The sequence below is a fragment of the Manacus vitellinus genome, unplaced genomic scaffold (genome assembly GCF_001715985.3).
Source record: "Manacus vitellinus isolate BGI_N305 unplaced genomic scaffold, ASM171598v3 scaffold_32_pilon, whole genome shotgun sequence".
Classification (NCBI taxonomy): domain Eukaryota; kingdom Metazoa; phylum Chordata; class Aves; order Passeriformes; family Pipridae; genus Manacus; species Manacus vitellinus.
In genome coordinates, this window is record NW_021940460.1 from 6,976,905 (window position 1) to 6,994,344 (window position 17,440).

General features: G+C 43.8%; 1 protein-coding gene across 3 annotated transcripts in view; it reads right to left on the reverse strand.

Moving 5' to 3' along the window:
• Positions 1–17,440, reverse strand: part of FAM222B (family with sequence similarity 222 member B) — a 35,966-nt gene that overhangs the window by 5,805 nt on the left and 12,721 nt on the right. The window contains exon 1 of one of the 3 annotated variants that reach the window (XR_001921163.1): positions 4,783–4,885. The exons of 1 other annotated variant lie outside the window; for it this stretch is intronic. Coding sequence is in view for 1 of the 2 variants with exons in the window: in XM_008930445.2 (XP_008928693.1) it covers positions 4,783–4,864 (82 nt within the window). In the remaining variant the exon portion in view is untranslated. Of the gene's footprint in view, positions 1–4,782; positions 4,911–17,440 lie in introns of those variants that run through there. One more of the 3 variants, XM_008930445.2, reaches the window with a different exon arrangement.

Sequence of the window (17,440 nt, forward strand, 5' to 3'; positions counted from 1 at the left end):
AAACTGCTTCTGCAAAGAACTTCAGAAATCTAGGGAAATGCTTGTGCCTCTTCTGCCATAATCATATGCCAAGCAGAGAGCTGGGCTGTTTCTTACCACAGCTCCGCTGCCTAACTCCTATGGGACTACTGCTGATTTTATAATTTTCAAATAATGGCTTGCAGCTTTGACAATCCCACTTTGCTTTTGCTTGACTTTTTTACCCCCTCACCTTGTAAACAAATTTACTGGGAAAAAAACGTCCATCCTTTTTGCTACAATTTTCAGCATCCCCGTGGCTTCTGCTGCTGTGCTGAGAACAGTGGGGAATGTGACAGCCAGTTCCTCCAGAGCCCAAGAGCACTCCAGCCCCACATCTGGCCCTCTGACCCAAAGAAATCTAATGCTCCAGCAAAGAGCTTGCTACTCCCAGGCAAACAGCCTTTCCTCTTGAAAATCCATCTCTCATTCTTTTAAGCAAATTGCCTCCAAAAGACTCTTGGATACATGAGTACCAGCCACCTCTCCCTTTGCATCCTGCAGCTTCCAGTCGTCACAGGTGAGGGAGAGCAGCTCTGCTCTAAGAGCTCTCACTTTCAGAAAGAAAAGGTCAGAAAATGGAAAATAGGATGGAAACCAGAAGGAAGGGTAATTATAGAAATATTAAAAATATCTTTTGTGAAATAAGAAGCTTAAGAGCAGTTTGTCTTATATCTCTAGCACAGCACGTACCACGGCGCCGATTATACTCGTACTCCCTGTGCTGTCCAGACTCTGGGACATATCATCCCTTTCTCTTAATCAAAGGAAATATTAACCCAAACATCCTCTCTGTTCACATCCCTGTACCTGCCCCTGCAGGCAGGTGGTTCATATCTGCCCTTTTGAGTGAGCTGCTGCGCTCCTAACGGAGAGAAGAGCCTCCAAATGGCATCTGCCAGCACTGCCTTGCCTCAACAGCCAAGGCCTTCATGAACTCCCAACCTTTATTTTTAGCATTGCCCACACTCATCAAGGTCTATTCCTTCCCCAAGAGATGACCCTGGCAACCCACCATGAACTAGAGAAGAAGAAAAGGACAAAGGAACCTGTCTGTGTTATGGTTTATATTACACTTATAGCCATTGTCACATTCTATTTTCAGACAAAAAAATTAAGTAGATACTTTAAGACAGCTCTGCCATCAAAACTTCCCATCCTGGATTACATTTCCACAGGCAAATCAGAAAATTAGGTGGTAAATACAAATACTGAACAGACACACTAAATATTCTCTTACACAAGCATCTGTTTTTCTGTTCTGCAGAAATTGTGATGGAAACTTTTAGGAAGCAGCTAAAACACGGATGTTTGAACAGGTTGCACCTTTTAGTTAGACACACGCCACTAATCCCAAATTTGGAAGAACTCCTTCCTCTGACGAGAGAAAATAACCCCTCAGTTAAACTTAAATGACATCCCAACAACAAATCTGGCATCTTACAGAAGGCAAACCATCTTTTAAATCCCTTGGACGGGATTTCCTGAACCCAACCACCATTTCAAACAGGGCCTGGTCTATATTCAGGTTAAGATGATGCTCCTTTTACTACAGACTAACTCAGCCGTGCTACTCAGGCCTGAAGGTGATGTATTTCTGAGTGCCCCAATGTGCTGCTTAAAATGTGCTTTGCTGGTAGTTCCACAGGCAAGATTCCATGACTTTAATAATTAAGGTAGTAAAATATTACAGGAGAAAGGCATTATGGGGTGAGCAAGAGTCTGAATATCCCATATAAATATCCTACAAACCAGTAAAGAACAATTAGTTCCGGTGCATGGAAAACCTGCAAGAATAGTCCAAAAGAAAACGCTGGTATTAGAATATCATCACTTGTGTGCAAGAATTCCAGATCAGGACATAATAAAATAATGAGGCAATGGCGGATGAAGAAGCTTCATTAGGAAAACAATGGGATGAGCTCCGGGAAGCTCCCTAGTGGTGAATGCAAGGCAGAATACTTTTATTGAAAAGTAATTATTTCACGTTTGTTATACGACAAAGCTGTGCCTAGGAGCAATTACCCCAATAAATTGGTGAGCTGCAAGTCCACACTCCCGCTAATCCTGTGGCAACCAATTCCTCTGGTCACATTCCTGCACGTCTCACCGCTGGAGCTATTTTTGCCATGGAATGAGACAGACTTCCCTGCCTCACCTCAGCACTAATGTAATATCTTTTAAGTGCATTTCACATTAAGGCTTTAAAATCCACTGCTTTTAAAGCTGTTCGTGGTTAAATTTTCATTAACATTAAACAAAATACAAAGAGGCCTCCAGGATTCCTACCCTAATGAGAGCACTAGGTTTGGGACAAACCAAAAACAGCTGTGTCCATCTTTTGCATAAAAATCTCAATTTCAGCAGTTTCTCTACAGGCTTTACAGAAAGAGCCCTCCCAAAACCCTCAATTTAGCTGAAGATTACGTGTTCAGTCCCAATCTGCTCTTCTCTGTCATGTTCCCCCCCAACAAAATGCTCTCCAAGAAGCACCTTTTGCTTTATTTTGCACCACTGTCACAAAAAATGACCCTTTTTCTCCCAGACCGTGTGGCACTGTCTCTGTATCCAAAAGCAGCTGCAGACACAGATCCAAAATTCCTGCCTCAAGTATCCCAATTGACTAGTCAGATTAACACTGGAATCACTGGGAAGAAGGAAAAAATATCAATATGGAGTCAGTGAGAAATCCCCTGGGTGGATAAGGATTAATTTCAGGGTTAGCCTGAATTCAGGCTGAAATTCAACAAAAAATACTGAAATTGGCAGTCCTGCAGTCATCGGTTTCTGAAGGAAAAAATATGTGTATACTGATCTACCTAACTCCTACTGCACAGACCACCTTTCAGAAAAAGCCTCTTGTTTGAGAGTGAATATGGAAAAAGAAGGTAATTGAGCTAATGTGGATTTTAAGGCACTAATAAAAAGTCTGATCCAGAAAACTACACTTAAAAATTATTAATACAAACACTGTAAGTCTGAAGAAAAGCAATCTTGTGGAGTTCTGTGCCTTTTATAAAAGCAACAGCACTATTATTACAGCCTGTTTCCACCCCCCATCAAAAGTCACAAGTCACTGTTCATTAAAAAATGCTCATTAACTCAGCTTTCCCCTGGCCAGGGGCTGGGCTACTCATGCATATAAGGCACGAGAGAAACACACCAATTAATCGTACCCACATCTGCAGCGGGGGCGAGCGAGGTCTGTACCAGCAGTTTCATCTTCCATCTAAATCAGAACAAACCCAACAGCTGAGCATTACCACTGCCAGCCCGTGCCTGCCAGCTACTTTATGTCCTAAATTCTTCTAAATGCAGTTCCCAGAGCTCTTCACTGAGCAGGACACAGCAATGCTTTCAGCACAGGGATCGGCAGATCTCCGGAACAGCATCAGGTACTATCAGGTGAGGAAACTGCCCAACACACCAGCATGTCGCCTTGTAAAGCTGTAATTAGCAAATACCTGATTTATGCACAGCTGCCCTCACATGAACCAGGATGACATGCTTTCAGAACTAAGCTTTGCCAAAGAGACTTCTTGTAATGTACAGACCTGGGCACATTCTTATCCCACGGCCTTCGGAACAGGCGCGTCAGCAACGCTCACACTGGAAATGGGGAAGAGAAAGGAGGGGGATGCCCAGTTTCATGCCATCACCAGTCCTTTGGTGAGCAAAGAGTATTACTACTGCTGAGTGTCATTACAATTACAAGCCCATGGAGTCAGCAGAAGTGCTGTGCAAGTGCTGTGGGGGAGCACATGTGTTACATGAACACTGCCAGTCACTTCTGGCAGGACCAGGAGCATGTCACCCTTAATTAATTGCAAAATTATCTTACCTCTTTTCAGTAGCATCACTATAGGAAAACAATTTAGCTACAACTGGACTGTAAATCACTTGGTTTTAAAGAGCAACGAGTCCATCAGCAAGCTGAGGGTACAGAGATCAACCCAATGCACATTTCAAATGCAAGAGACAGGTCACAGCCCTAAGGACCAAGCACACAGATCTTACACTGAAACCTGGTAATTCTGAATTTTTAGCTGAACAATCAAGGTGTAACTTCAGTGATAAAGAGGAGAGACAGAGTAAGAGTTAAAAAAAATATCTAGCCTGTAAACTTACATTCCCAAGTATAAGCTGTTCTTAAAAACACCAGTACAACTATGAAAAAAATGACTGAAGTTATCAAAAAAGAATTATCAGAGCACTCTGCAGACGTATTTTCAGAGGCACCAAAGAGACATCAGAAAGAAGACAGAAACTTTGAACTTTAGTAATTTGGAATAGCTCACTAATATTTGTAGTATAAGCCCCAGGTATGCAGAGCAAGAGCTGCTGACCTCAAAAGCTTTGCATTAGACTGATCCAACTTTTATCAGTGTCTATGAGTAATTACACGAAGGGAAGTGAAAAAGAGTGAGGAAAAAGTTGTGTTAAGAAGCAAATCAGCTGGCACACTTTTAGCACAAAACATTTTCAGCAAAGAGGCACAAATCTCACAGGAACCTCACTTGCACTGCATCCTGCTGTGGTTAAAATTAACCTTTATAGAGCCAGGAACAGGGGAAAGCTTGCTGTACACACGTGAACCTCCACAGCCATTTCTCAGAGCCATTACTGATGGATGCCTTGAAGGCATAACAAAAGAAAGACTCTACATTAAATAGTTTTTCCACTGTATCCTAAATGTTTATGTCACAGCTGTCCCAGAGCCAGATTTAACAGTTAACCACATCCTGCAGACAAAACGTCACTCACATTTCTGAAGTCCAGTGTTCATCTGCGTGTAAGAAAGAAGCTGAAAGGAGAGGTCGCCTGGTCCTGGCAGACAGGCCAGCATGGCAGACAGGCACTAACACAACATGGGGCATTCACTCCTCTGCACACTGCAACAACAGAGAGACAATTCAAAGTTATAATACAAGGAGGAACAGAGAAAAGAAAGCGGCAAAGAGCCATCCCTGGGTGAAGGCCTGACCAAGCACAGATGAAACCGCTGCTCCAGCCCTTACTGCATCTCATAACGGCAACAGAAACACTTCAAGAAGTGGGTCATCTGCAGGGTTAAAACCAAAATAGCTGTCTCGCTCTCCTCTGCTGCTTGACACACAGAGAATAATCCATAAGTCTGTCCTCAAATTTCAAAGGTGGTTGTTATGAACGGTAAAAAAACCACCATCATTCATTTCACTATGCTGAAACGCACTGGCTGTCCACCAGGTATAGCCAAGGCAAGTCCTCTGGAGAAACCCTGTCAACTGCTCTTTCACATTTAATAAAAAGGCATGGCATGCATAAATTGAAGGCAAAGTATGCAGCACTCTGCCTTGTGGCAAGATTAAGCTGCATGCTACAGCTTGTAATTTCTGTGGTCCATTAGGCTGAAAGATGAATGGCTACAACTTCCTTCATTTCAGCGGAGACTCAATAACCCGCACGGCTCTGGGGCAGACAATGGCAAGATGTGCCTCCTGCACGAAGGGGCTGCAGAGGTGCCACCATCCTCTTCTGCTTGGTTCAGCATTTAGGAAATCAAACATCAAAATGAACACATGGAGCACTAAAGCTCTTTATATGGAAATACTGCACAACTCCCTTCAAATCCCACCATTGCTGTACAAAGGGGGGATCCCAGCAACAAAGTTAACTGGGGCTCAAAGTGTCCCAACATTACTGCAATTACAGACAGAGATTTAAGTTGGAACAAGGCCTCTAAAGGCCACCTGGTCCAAACCCCTGCTCAAACCCCCCTGGCCTCAGCCAGCCACAACACTTCATAAAGTTCTGGGAAACAGGGTGGCAGAGCCACGGGGGAAATCAGTTGATTTCTCCTTGTCCTGATCTCCACAACCATCAGTGCTGCTATACGGAAGCAAAATACCCAAGGAGCACCTAAAAAGGTGCTGGGACTTGTTAGATGACCTCCAAAATATGGGAAGAGTGGAAAGATTCAAGAGTTGTAAGCTGATTTAATTTCAGTCGTAGTTTCACAATTAAAACACAACTGGGGAGGCATTCAAAGATCTAAAGGGGCAAAGCAGAAAGCTCAAGCCTAACACGAGAAGGCACGGCTGCCAAAATCTCTCAGAGGCCACTTCTGAAAGAGTCTCACTGCCAAGGATGGCACAAACAATGTGAAGCCTTTGGATGACACTGACACAACCATCAGCGCTGTGTCCTGGACAGCACCACCACCTTCCTGCTCCAGAAACCTCCAACAGCAGAGTTCTGCAGGGACATTTTGAAGACTTTAAGTTGAAACCTCACCTCAGACCACCACCACGAGTCAGCCCACCCGTGGAACACTTGCACCAATGGAGTGAACAGCAAGGACTTAAAGCTTTCCTGCAGCACAAAAATTACTCACTGTGTACAGTTCATTAGCTCCATGTTTATGCATCTCCTCGGTTCAACACGCAAAGGTTGATTAAACCAACAGCCAAGAAATCTCATTCAAATATTAATTTATGAAAAGTTCTGCACCTTCACTGAGCGAGTGCTCTTAAAAGCTGACTGAGTGCGGCTGAGAGAGCCTGTTGGGTGCCACTGTGACTAACAAAAGTAGTCTTGGGCACTGAATGTCAGCTTGACAACTCCATGCTGTTGCCCATTCACCCACACAGAGTAACACCAACTCAGTCCTGTGAGAAACTCACAACCACCTCACCAAGGTGCAGGGCCCAACAGTGCAACCACCAACAGAACCAGTCTGTATCATTCTCCACTTCACTCCTAGGAGACAGCAACAATCTGCACTGCCAGAAGTCCAAAATATGCAGCTGTAAAACCTTGTAAAATAAATCTAAACCTGGATCTTTTTCTGACTCTCTGAAGGAGGTGGAATTCTTGGAGTCTTTCAGAAGATGCTCAGAAACGATGACTGAAGACCTGTCACATCCACAACATCAAGGAATTGCTTGAGGGACTGAAAAGTTGCTCGACCTTTATAGATGAGATTCATTCATGACTGTAAGTATGCAACGTTCAGTGAAACTTTGCAAACAGCCTGTGGGCAGCAGTTTCTCATCCCAAATCGTGCCCAGCAAGACCAAAAAGACAAAACAAGAATCGAGCTCCTTTTAATCAGAAGACAAAACCACTGTGAGTTGTCAGAGCTTTACCTGAGTAAGCAACAGAAACACCCACAGTCAGCAAGAAAAAAATAATAATTGTGTTTTCCTTTTTTCCTCATTTCATCAACTTCAGAAGACTGGCAAAAAAACAAGACCTATTTCTCAGTGAAAAGCAGACAAACAAAATTAAAGAGCATTCACTGTAGACAGAAAAACAGATCACACTATTCCCATATTCACCTGAGCATCCACCTTTTACTCCAGCAATGTCTGACGCCAGCCCAGGATCCCTTCCCGTCCCTGCACGAGCAAGGGAGGTCGGTGTCTAAAACGTTATTTGATTGATGGCAAGTTTGTGCGCAGCCCTGAAAGAGCACCGCTGCTCTCTGACTGAAGGAGCAGCATTTCTGACAGCAAGATGTGGGGAGGGTTTGCTCACCTGCTCCATCATTAACGCTCATTAGAGCCTGAACACTGTGACACTTTGAGAAAGCCTCTTGCTGAAGTGCCCCAGCGAGGCGCACACAGCAATAAACAGGATAATGGTACATTAGGAGAGAGAACAAGTGATTAAGAGTGGTCACAGCGTTCACCTCAGAATAGCCAGGCTCCTGTTCTATGACAGCAGCGTTTCCTTGAAGGTCAAAACATGTATTTACAGAAGCTTTAGCTCCAATACTGAGAGCAATGTTTTAGAGAGAGCTATAAAGGTAAGTTGTTCCCGCAGGCGGATAATCATTTTAGGTAATGCCAAAGGTTCATAAAAGACCGGGGTGGCAATAATAATTTTAAATGAAATACTGGACTTACAAAAATAATTTTAAGTAGAAGCATAAAATCACTCTTTTAGCTTGATTTGCAGTAACCAAATTGATGACATCTAGGTCACTGCTGAGCATTAAAGAAAGAAATTCAGCCTTATACAGAAGTGCTGACCATAACTCCATCGCTGAATTTCATATTATAAATAAAATCCTGCTTCAAATTTTGTTCTCTATGAAATCAATACAGGTTTTCAAAATCGAGATCTCAGTATTTTGAAAACAAAGGCATTTGAAATATCTTCACAAGTCCCTTATTCATTTTTTTGGTTACAAATTAATTAACATTCATTCCCTGAGATACTCAGCACCCGACTACTACTTTCTGACCTGACTCTTCCTGAGCACAAGCTGGCACAGACAACTCCAACATATCATCTAAACCATCAGCTGCCAACAGCTGACCAACAAGCCTGTGGCACCCAGCAATGGAGGGCTGTGAACTGTGAAAACCTTAAAAGTTTCTAAACTGATTCTGTACACTGCCAAACACAGCACAGTGAGCTCTGCCTTGAAAACATATATGCATATAAAAAGATAAAGTATATTTCCAGAGGAAAGCAATCATTAGATAGGAATAAATAAATAAATACCCCTCTTTGAAGTGATTTTAATCTAATATGGTTGCAGGATATAATCTTAACAGCACACGTAGGACGCTCTACAAAATAGCAGGTTTAGACACGTGAACAGATTTTTTTTTCTCCGAAGATTTATTAAAAATTAAATCAAAGCATGTTAAGCTTAAGAGGGATTTGCAGTGCTTGGGATCTCGGGGTAATTGGCACATTTCACGATGACTGTTATGTTCAGCCTTACCTGCACATCAGGGTGTTTTTTGGTCCTGGCAGCACAGTGCACACCAGTCACACCACAAGACTCACCAGGCAGGATGGAAGGACTCACCTCCACCCACTGCCCAGGGACACCCTCCCTGCAGAGCTAGGAATCAGTTCCAGTAAAATTTACCATGATACTGCCTTTCTGTACTTGGAAGAAATATATTATATTCTGACTCATATTCAACATTTTAGTATTTACTGCCTCTGCCAGACCCAGTGTTTCTCAGGCCAGGGGTTACTTTTATAACCTAGAGTAAAACCTAGGTGTAAAGCAACTCAGTACTACTGGGAAATTTCTAACACTCTAACACAGCTTTATCATTATATAAACAGCCCACATATGTAGTTATTGCCAAGTTTTTAGATACGCCAGCCTCTGAAGCTCCCAAGAGGCCTTCCAGGGTGAGAACTCAAAGGAAACACTCCCCACAAACCATCCCTGGCCAGTGAAATATGGGAAACTGAGCTGGTTTAGACGAAAGCAAGCTGGTGAAGTCTAAAGTTAGGTTCCTGAAAGTAAACACGCATGTTTGAAATTCCACGATTAACTGCGGGCTCCTTCACAAAGCCTGAGGCCAGGAGGAAGCGGGAGCATCCACCCACACACAAAAGAAAAGCTCCGAACTATTCCAAGTTTCCAGCACCCCGGGGTCCCCCTAAGCCGTGTGAGGGTTGTTAAAGGCTTGTGGCTGGCTGATACGCTTCGCTTCTCCTCTGCTCCTTGTTCCACGGGTAGTCCCGTGAAGTTCCACAGCCACAGTTCCATTGCCGCCGGCAGGATTTACGGCAATCCACCCCCCCTGGGCGCACGCGGCACATGCCAAGTTCAGCACTTATAAATGCTGCAAGCAACAACAAAAACTAACTCGGGGTTGTGAAGTTTCTTTGGTACAAATGTCTGCAAGAGCTTGCCAGGAAACATAATTGAATCCGGGCCAATTTTCATGCTCCGAGGGAAACTCAGTGTCTCATTTACCCCCCGGCAGGCTGCTCGACACCAAGGAGACTCATTCCTTTTCCTTCTCCCAAAGTAACCTAAAATCTAGGGGTTTCAAAGATTTGTTCGTGTCAACTGCAGACACTGAACCCTCCTGCCAACCTCAGCATTCAATACAACTCCTTCCAGTCAGCCATGCCTTGCTTGACAGCGTCTAGACTGATCCTGCAGGCTTCCTGCCTTTTTCCAGCCCTAAAACTCCCCTTTATTCTTGGGCACTTACCAGAATGGCCCTTTCCCAGGGCTGCTGAGGAGCCAGAGATAAATCTTACCGTTTCCTGGAAGAAAATTACCAAACTAGCACTGTATTCATCACCAGCTGGTATCACATCCTCTTAATGCTTTATAAATGGAAAACTGCAAAATAGTGGGCAGAGAGGTTGTCCTCTGAAATGGCAATAAATCACAACAGCATGGAGTGTACTTGGGGATAAATAAATAGGAAACTGAACAATGGAAAGTCATTTTTTGTAGCACGGGGAGTGCACTGTCAGCACCTGCCAGCCCAGGACCTTTGGCTTTCTGTATTCAGGTGGACCTTTTGTAGAGCCCTGCAACAGTTTCGATCAAAATCAATTTTTGCTTCTTGCCGTTTAATTAACTATGATTTTGCTTGTACACCACGTCACCTTTTAGGCTGACCTCCATTTATAATGTTACTCAGGCAACAAAATTAGTTTGGTGGGGAAGGCAGAGAGAATTTAAATGCAGCTCTGCTCCTCTCTCGGAGCTGGGATGGCAACGCTCAACAGGGAAGAAAATGAAGCAGCTTTGGGATAACAGCACTTAAATGGAATATTGTTCATATCACACTCCTCATGCCCAAGGGCTACCACTAAAGGCTTCTAGGTGAGCAATTTGGAACAGGATGCAGTGCAGTAAAAAAAGGCAAGGCAGTGGCTCTCGGCTCCAGGTATTGCCACGTGTGGCATCAGCTCCATCAAATTGACTCTTCAGATAAAGCAGCAGTGAGCTCAAGGTTATGATCCGAAGAGTTTAAAAAGCCTTTTTTTAGGTCTGTCCCAAGAGATTATTTTAAAACACAGTACTATGCATCTGCTGAAGAGTAGAACAGTTGGCCTTAATCATAAGATGGATTTTTACATAGCTTCTGACCTTTCATCTAATTGAGGCCTGGAGAAGAAAAAAAGAAGGAAAAGCTACACGTCACTTCAGTTATTAAAATCCATCAAGCTCAGACTTTAGCCTTGGGATAACCACAGCCAAAAAATTGACTTGCAAGTAATTATCACTGCTATCTGCAATAAAAGTTAATTGGACATAATTGAACTAAAGCCCTAATCTGAATGAAGCTGTTGCTGGCAAGAAGCCTGCTCCTGCCTGCACTCTGCAAATGGAACTGCTAGCAGGAAAATGGACAAACACGAGGCTGCTTTACAGTCTGCCCATTGCAAATCAGAGCAGTTCTGCAAACAGCTCGTTAGCCGGGCCAAGATAAAGCCATTAACAGGGCCTGTCCTCACCAAACACACCCTTCGACTATACCCAAACAGGGCGATGGCGTAGTTTTATAAAACAAGTTTCAATTTTACCGACCTCTTAATTACAGGGACTGAAACATAAGACTCGTGTCACGAGATACCAGTTTCATCAGCGCTGTCAATACCAGAACAAATAACGCACGTAAAGATACCAACTCAAAAGGTTTTCAGTGCTGATAATTTACCACCTTCATGCAGTTCAATAGCCTTTCCTGTTGTAGGACCAGCTTCTTTCATCTCCGCAGCAGAGCAGACAATTAGCTGCTTTCTGTGCTCAGCCCATGCAGGTGGCTGGGGGAAGGGAGCGTTCAACTCAATTCCTGCTGATTCGTCCATTTATATTTTGCATTTTTGTTAACTAACAGACCAGAAAGCGGTTGTCATCCCCCATACTACGTTAGAACTTCTTTACGATTTTAATTATTAACACTCTGTCCTTCACCAAAGCATATCAAAGCACTTAACAAACATTACTGAAGCCACATAACCACTCCGTAATGGGCAAAAAATTGCACACGACTCCTTTCACAGGGGCTTAAGGTTTTTTGACCAGATTTATGTTAGAACAGTGGTCTCCTGATGATGGACTAGCCTATGACAGAAGAGATGGAGGGAAGTATCCAGCTCACCACAGGTTCCTGACGGAATTTTGGATGAAGCATTTAATCACCCGATGCCGCAGTTGCTCTTTGTTTAAAGGACAGCAGCAGGTGACAGTTTTCTACCACTGAAGACTGTGAAGACAAACGAAACTGCACGGCATTCAATACCACCTTGACTTCTCTCATCAGGCTTACAAGGTCACGATCTGGGCAGTCTCCTGGGGAGAACTGGAGCCAGACCACCCTTCCCTGTCCGGAGCACTTACTTTGCTCACCACTGCACCTCTGCATTTTCAGGCTCAGAACAGAACTTCGCAGCTCAAGAAAGCTGCAACGGGAGAACCAGTGACATCAATTCCCTTTCATGACCCAAATCAGTGGCTTACTTTACTTTGCTCAAAGCCCTCACCTCTTTTTAAGCGTATTTTTAGATTTAACTCTGTATTCCACAACGTGGCAGGAGCTGACAGACAATGCAGGCGTAAGTAGGTCTTGCCAGGTGGTGCAGGCCACTTCAGAGGTGAAGGAAAGATGGAGAAAAGACAAGTCAGGACGGTTGTAGGGCCTGGCCAAAGCTTCAAAGGAGGATTTCTGGCTGTGCTTGAAACACATATACTAGTGGTCAGTTATGAGACCGATGAGATACTACTTTTACCATGGGAACTCGTGCAAGAAATAGGAAAATCGACCTGCCTGAAGTCAAAAGCAATTTGAATAACTTTGTATCTGCCTCCTCTCAATTTTCACTACACTAAAGCACTCTGACCTTTAATTAATTTTCTTTCTCCTTTTATATGGTAACTTCCAACTTCAAATTTTTAATGCTGTACTGGTGGGAAACAAAGATGAAGAAGCAGCCTGGCATGTATCTTAGCTGTGTTTCAGAGTGCATATGGTTCCATGGACATTTTGGGAAGGGAGCAAAGGATGCTACAGACGAACAACAGCAGTTAAGAGCACAGGCCAGGTAAACGCAGTGTTGTCATTAAAATCATAACTTGCCCAGGATATCAGGTTTACATTTCTATTTTCAGAATGCTAAACAGACTCCCTACCCACCACTGTAACATTCACAAAAGATCCCATTTTCCTCAACAAGATACTGTCAGGCACAAACAAATATTCCTCCCTCCAAAGCATCCATTATCCTCGGGGCAAACTAAACCAAATTTCTTCCTACATGCTCAAGCAACATCTATAACATCACAGCAGCTGCTATAAAATATGGAACAGACTTACAGACACGAGTGTGCATGTTCTCATGTGAACATGATGAAAAATTAAGGTTAGCTGAGATGACTTGCATCCAAGGCAAACCCAGAACAGCCCAGCCTCTACCAAACTACAGGATGCTGCTCACACATACCCCAATGGAGGCACCACACATTCCCACCAACAGACATTCCCCATCCTCCTATACAACTTCCTTCTGCCTTCAAGTGATAAGAAACCAAAATATACACTGACCCCTTTCCCATAGCAGAGAGCCTGCAGTTATAACCTCAACATCCTCAGCAGGAACAGGGTTATGTGCAGCTTTCCTACATGTTCGATGTGTGGGAGAAGCACAAGGTTGTAATTCTGGGCTTTACTTCACCACAAAGGACACACAAGAGTTGTGAGCTTCCTCATGCCACTCTTGGGCAGAATTCCTCCCTCTCGGCTTTCTTGCCTTCCCAGATCTGAAAAGGAAGTTTTGCTTAGGTTCAGTAAACAGCTGCCTAGGCCAAGGGGAAAGGAAACATGAAACAGTTCCCTCTCCAGTGGCTGCTTCACAGAGATCACCATTTTCATTATCTTCTCTCATTCCACACTTACTCTGTAGAAGCCCAGAATTAAAGTCTTAATCATGACTTACAGAAATCCTGTGGCTGCACATGACAGAAGGATGACAGTTTTTCCTTCTAAAATATCGTTAGAAGTTAGAGATTACGACAGTTCCCTGGTAGGAAAGCAGCTATCTTCCCCTGTTTATTACAAGCTGATTATAAAAAAAAAAAAAAAAAATTCAGAGCTAACTTTGAACAAATTTTACCTCTATTCAACAGACAAACAACAAACCAGACATTTGTTACATATTGAAAAATATGTTTGGAGTCCTGTTTTAAAAATAGATTCACTTGAAAATGAGAAATATTTGCAAATAAGATGAGGCAGAATGCATTAGACTTCACATAAGACAAGAACTGAACTTGTATATTAAGGAATAAAAATCAGAAGTGACTCACTTTTGGACCAGGTGTGTCAGCAGTGTGTGAACACGGGCTCATGGGGGTTGATTCTGGTTTACACAGGTCATGCATGTGAACCATTTTGACCTGTACAATCACACTGACAGTTTGGTTTAGTATTTAGCTCTCTAGTTACTGAATTACAGTCCCACCTATGGTGAAATTTTAACAGCCCATTAACAAAGCAAAGGGTGAAAAATAGATTTAAGATCCAAAACTGGAGATTTGTCTGATTGTGCACAGTGCCAGAGCTTCCTGCCAGACCATGAACACATCAGCTCTTGGATACACATTTTACCTTTCGTAAGGGCAAGATAAGACCTCCTTCTGTAGCTAGAGATACTGTGCAGCCAGCTGCAAAGATGAAAAGCATTCTAAGAACCTCAAACAGAAGCTGCAACACACGTACAAAACACCCACCAGCTGAAAATAGAAGCCATCAGGTGAATACCAAAGAGCTGGACCAGACACTTGGGGTGGTGTTTTCCTGTCAGCCTTCATAACGAGGTGCTGGTGTCCCGCTGGCTTGTCCTGACACAGACCTAGTGTGCTTATCAATCTCCCAGTAAACTCAAAGGCCACCTTGTAACAGCTCAACAGAAGAAAGGACAAGAAATGCATTAGTATCAGCTACTGTAAAAAGTCTCTGCTACTCTCAGGGCTTTCCTGAGAAGCATGAAAAAACAGCCAATCTCCCAGCTGGCAGTTCAAAACAGCCACAAGGGAAGCAACACGAGTGTGCAAGATGCCTTCAAAACCTCTTCACACCACAAGCACCACAGGTTTTTGTGTGCAGACCTGATAAAACACTTCAGCACTATCTCACCTGACTCCTCCAGCAGCTGCCAGCACATCACCTTTACCCAAAGTTTACATTCACAAAAGATTTCTTTTTTCATGGTAAGTTCTACCGACTACAGGTGAGCAGAGCATTTTTGTCTGCTTTCGTGCATCTTTCCTCCTCTGCACTTGCCTTTTTCTTTAAAAAAAAAAAGCCAACACACAGAGAGCAATAAATAAATTGTACGAGCAGGACACAGAGGCAGCTGTAACTGTACCACAGGCAGTGAGACATCCCTCTGCATGGCAAACACAACGTGGCTGCGTGGGTGAGAGGAGAACAAACACTGCTATTGCAGCCTGTACCTCAACAGCAGACACAGCACAAACCTGCCAGCAGGAGCACCGAGCTTCCAGTAACCCACCTCTAACAGCCCTGACCTCCACTGAGCAGCTCCCGCTAAAAGTATCCCCTGATTTTCATTTCCAATTTGTCTTTCCAGTCACGGAATTGCTACAGTCAACAAATTCAAAAAGGTAAATTCTTCCACCTTCAATTAACTGCATTAGTAGTGTTTATAACTACGTGATTGATAAATGCTCTACAGAAGCTGTAATTAATGTATTTTTTCCTTGGAACACACACCGAACCCCTTGGCGCTCAGACACTTAATGAAAAGCAATTTATCAACTTCCTTTGAGCAGCTGAATCCGACTCCTTAATGCAGAGAGAAAACACACTCTGCTTTAAGCACCGCTCCTCCGAACAAGGAACGCGCACCGCGACATTCCGAATGCCATCGGACGCGGCTCGGGTTTTGATCGGGATGACAGCGACCAGAGCGCTCGTCTCGCTGGGTATGATTCAGTATGGCTTAACTGGGATCTTCTCCCCTGGGATGCAGTCGAGCAGGAGATCTGCAGATGTGCTTTTCCGGGATGGAGGTCAGGAGTGCCTCTCTTCAGGACACCGGACAAAGTTCCAGATTCTCCCACGCCTGCGTGGCCGGGAGCTCCTCGTGCCGGGCGGCGCTGGCACGCACGCCGGGAAGCAGCAGCTCAGCGTATTTCAGCCTGGACATGTGTTCAGCTGCTCACAAAGCGGACAAAAATAAAGTGCTTACAGAGGGTTTGAATGCTAATTTCTCAAATTGAGCGCTGCTTTGTATAGTTGACATATGCAAAAAAAAAGGAGGGGGAAAAAAAAAAAAAGGAAAGCATTTGGGAGGAAAAGTTTGACATCAGAGAACATTTTATGTTGGTATTAACCACTGGAGGGGATTAACCAACCTTCAAAGCCTAAAACCAAAACTCACATTTCTGGGAGTATAGGCTACAGACTTCCAGTATAGAAACTGGCCTGTACTCCATGTGGCAGACTGAACGTAAGGATTACATATTTCCATTGCACATGTAAGTCTGTTTCCCATTCCTGCAGGGTCTTGCTCTCTTCCATTTGTCTTTTGATGCAGATAAAAGCTAATGCAGATTGCAACTGCTGATATGGAGAAAGGCACAAGACACAGTGAGCCTTTGGACTAAGGAAAAAAAAGGACTCGGGTCCAGACTGCTCGAACATGTCAAGGGATTGTCTTTGAAACTACAAAACTAGAAATGAAAGCACTGCGTTTTTGTTTGATTTGATCAAAGAGACTAGAAAGGAGGGGGGGGAAAATCACATCTTACAGATGGAGGGTAAAATTTAACTACTTCACACATGATGTGGGACCAGCTGATCCCATACAGACATAAATAGAGAGAGAAAACAAAGAGGTAAAGTCACTGCTGCTCTGCAGACACTGCCTCCACAGACCGCTGCTTCAGGCTCTGCAAAGAGCAACAGGAACCTGTTTCAAAGCCAGAAAGCTGGAGGAAGCAGCACCCAGCACTCCCCATGGGCACAGGGTTCCAGTCTCCAGTGGTGAGGAGTGAGCTCCTGTCAAATCACAGAAAACAGACCCCAAATGTAATGGCTACTTGAATAAATAACTGATTACCTCCTGTGAGACACTGTTCCAGTGCTCTGACTGTGGGATACTGGCAAACTGTGGCAATCTTCCCAAGGAGGGCTTTGGACTGCAAACTGCAAAGGGACAAGACCATAATTCTTGACCGGAGCATCCGCTCCAACACCTGCTCGGCACCAGGAGAACAAGGCTCTGCAGAAGTACAAGTAGCACTACAGGTAGCAGACCTGCAGATCCCAAACTGCAGCATGGAAGAAACAGGTACCTATTGCTGCCACATTCCCTAAAAGCATGGATTTTAAGTATCTGCTGGACAGGCTCATGGAAATTTCTAACTGCAGAAGGTGAACCATTTAGATTGCCTCTGGGCTTAAACCATCTAGGTCTTTGCCTTTCACTAAAAATTAAGTAGAAGTCATTTTAACGAGTGAGGCAGACAACAGTCTTGCACAGGAGATCAAAAAGCTCTCCAGATGTTTATTTTAAATGAAATTCAGAAGCCAGTATAAACCAGATTTTAAACACTGAATAATCCTTACCATAATTTGCATGAGAAACACAGGCAAAAGGTTCCATCCTACTGCTCTGAAACTCTCCGGGA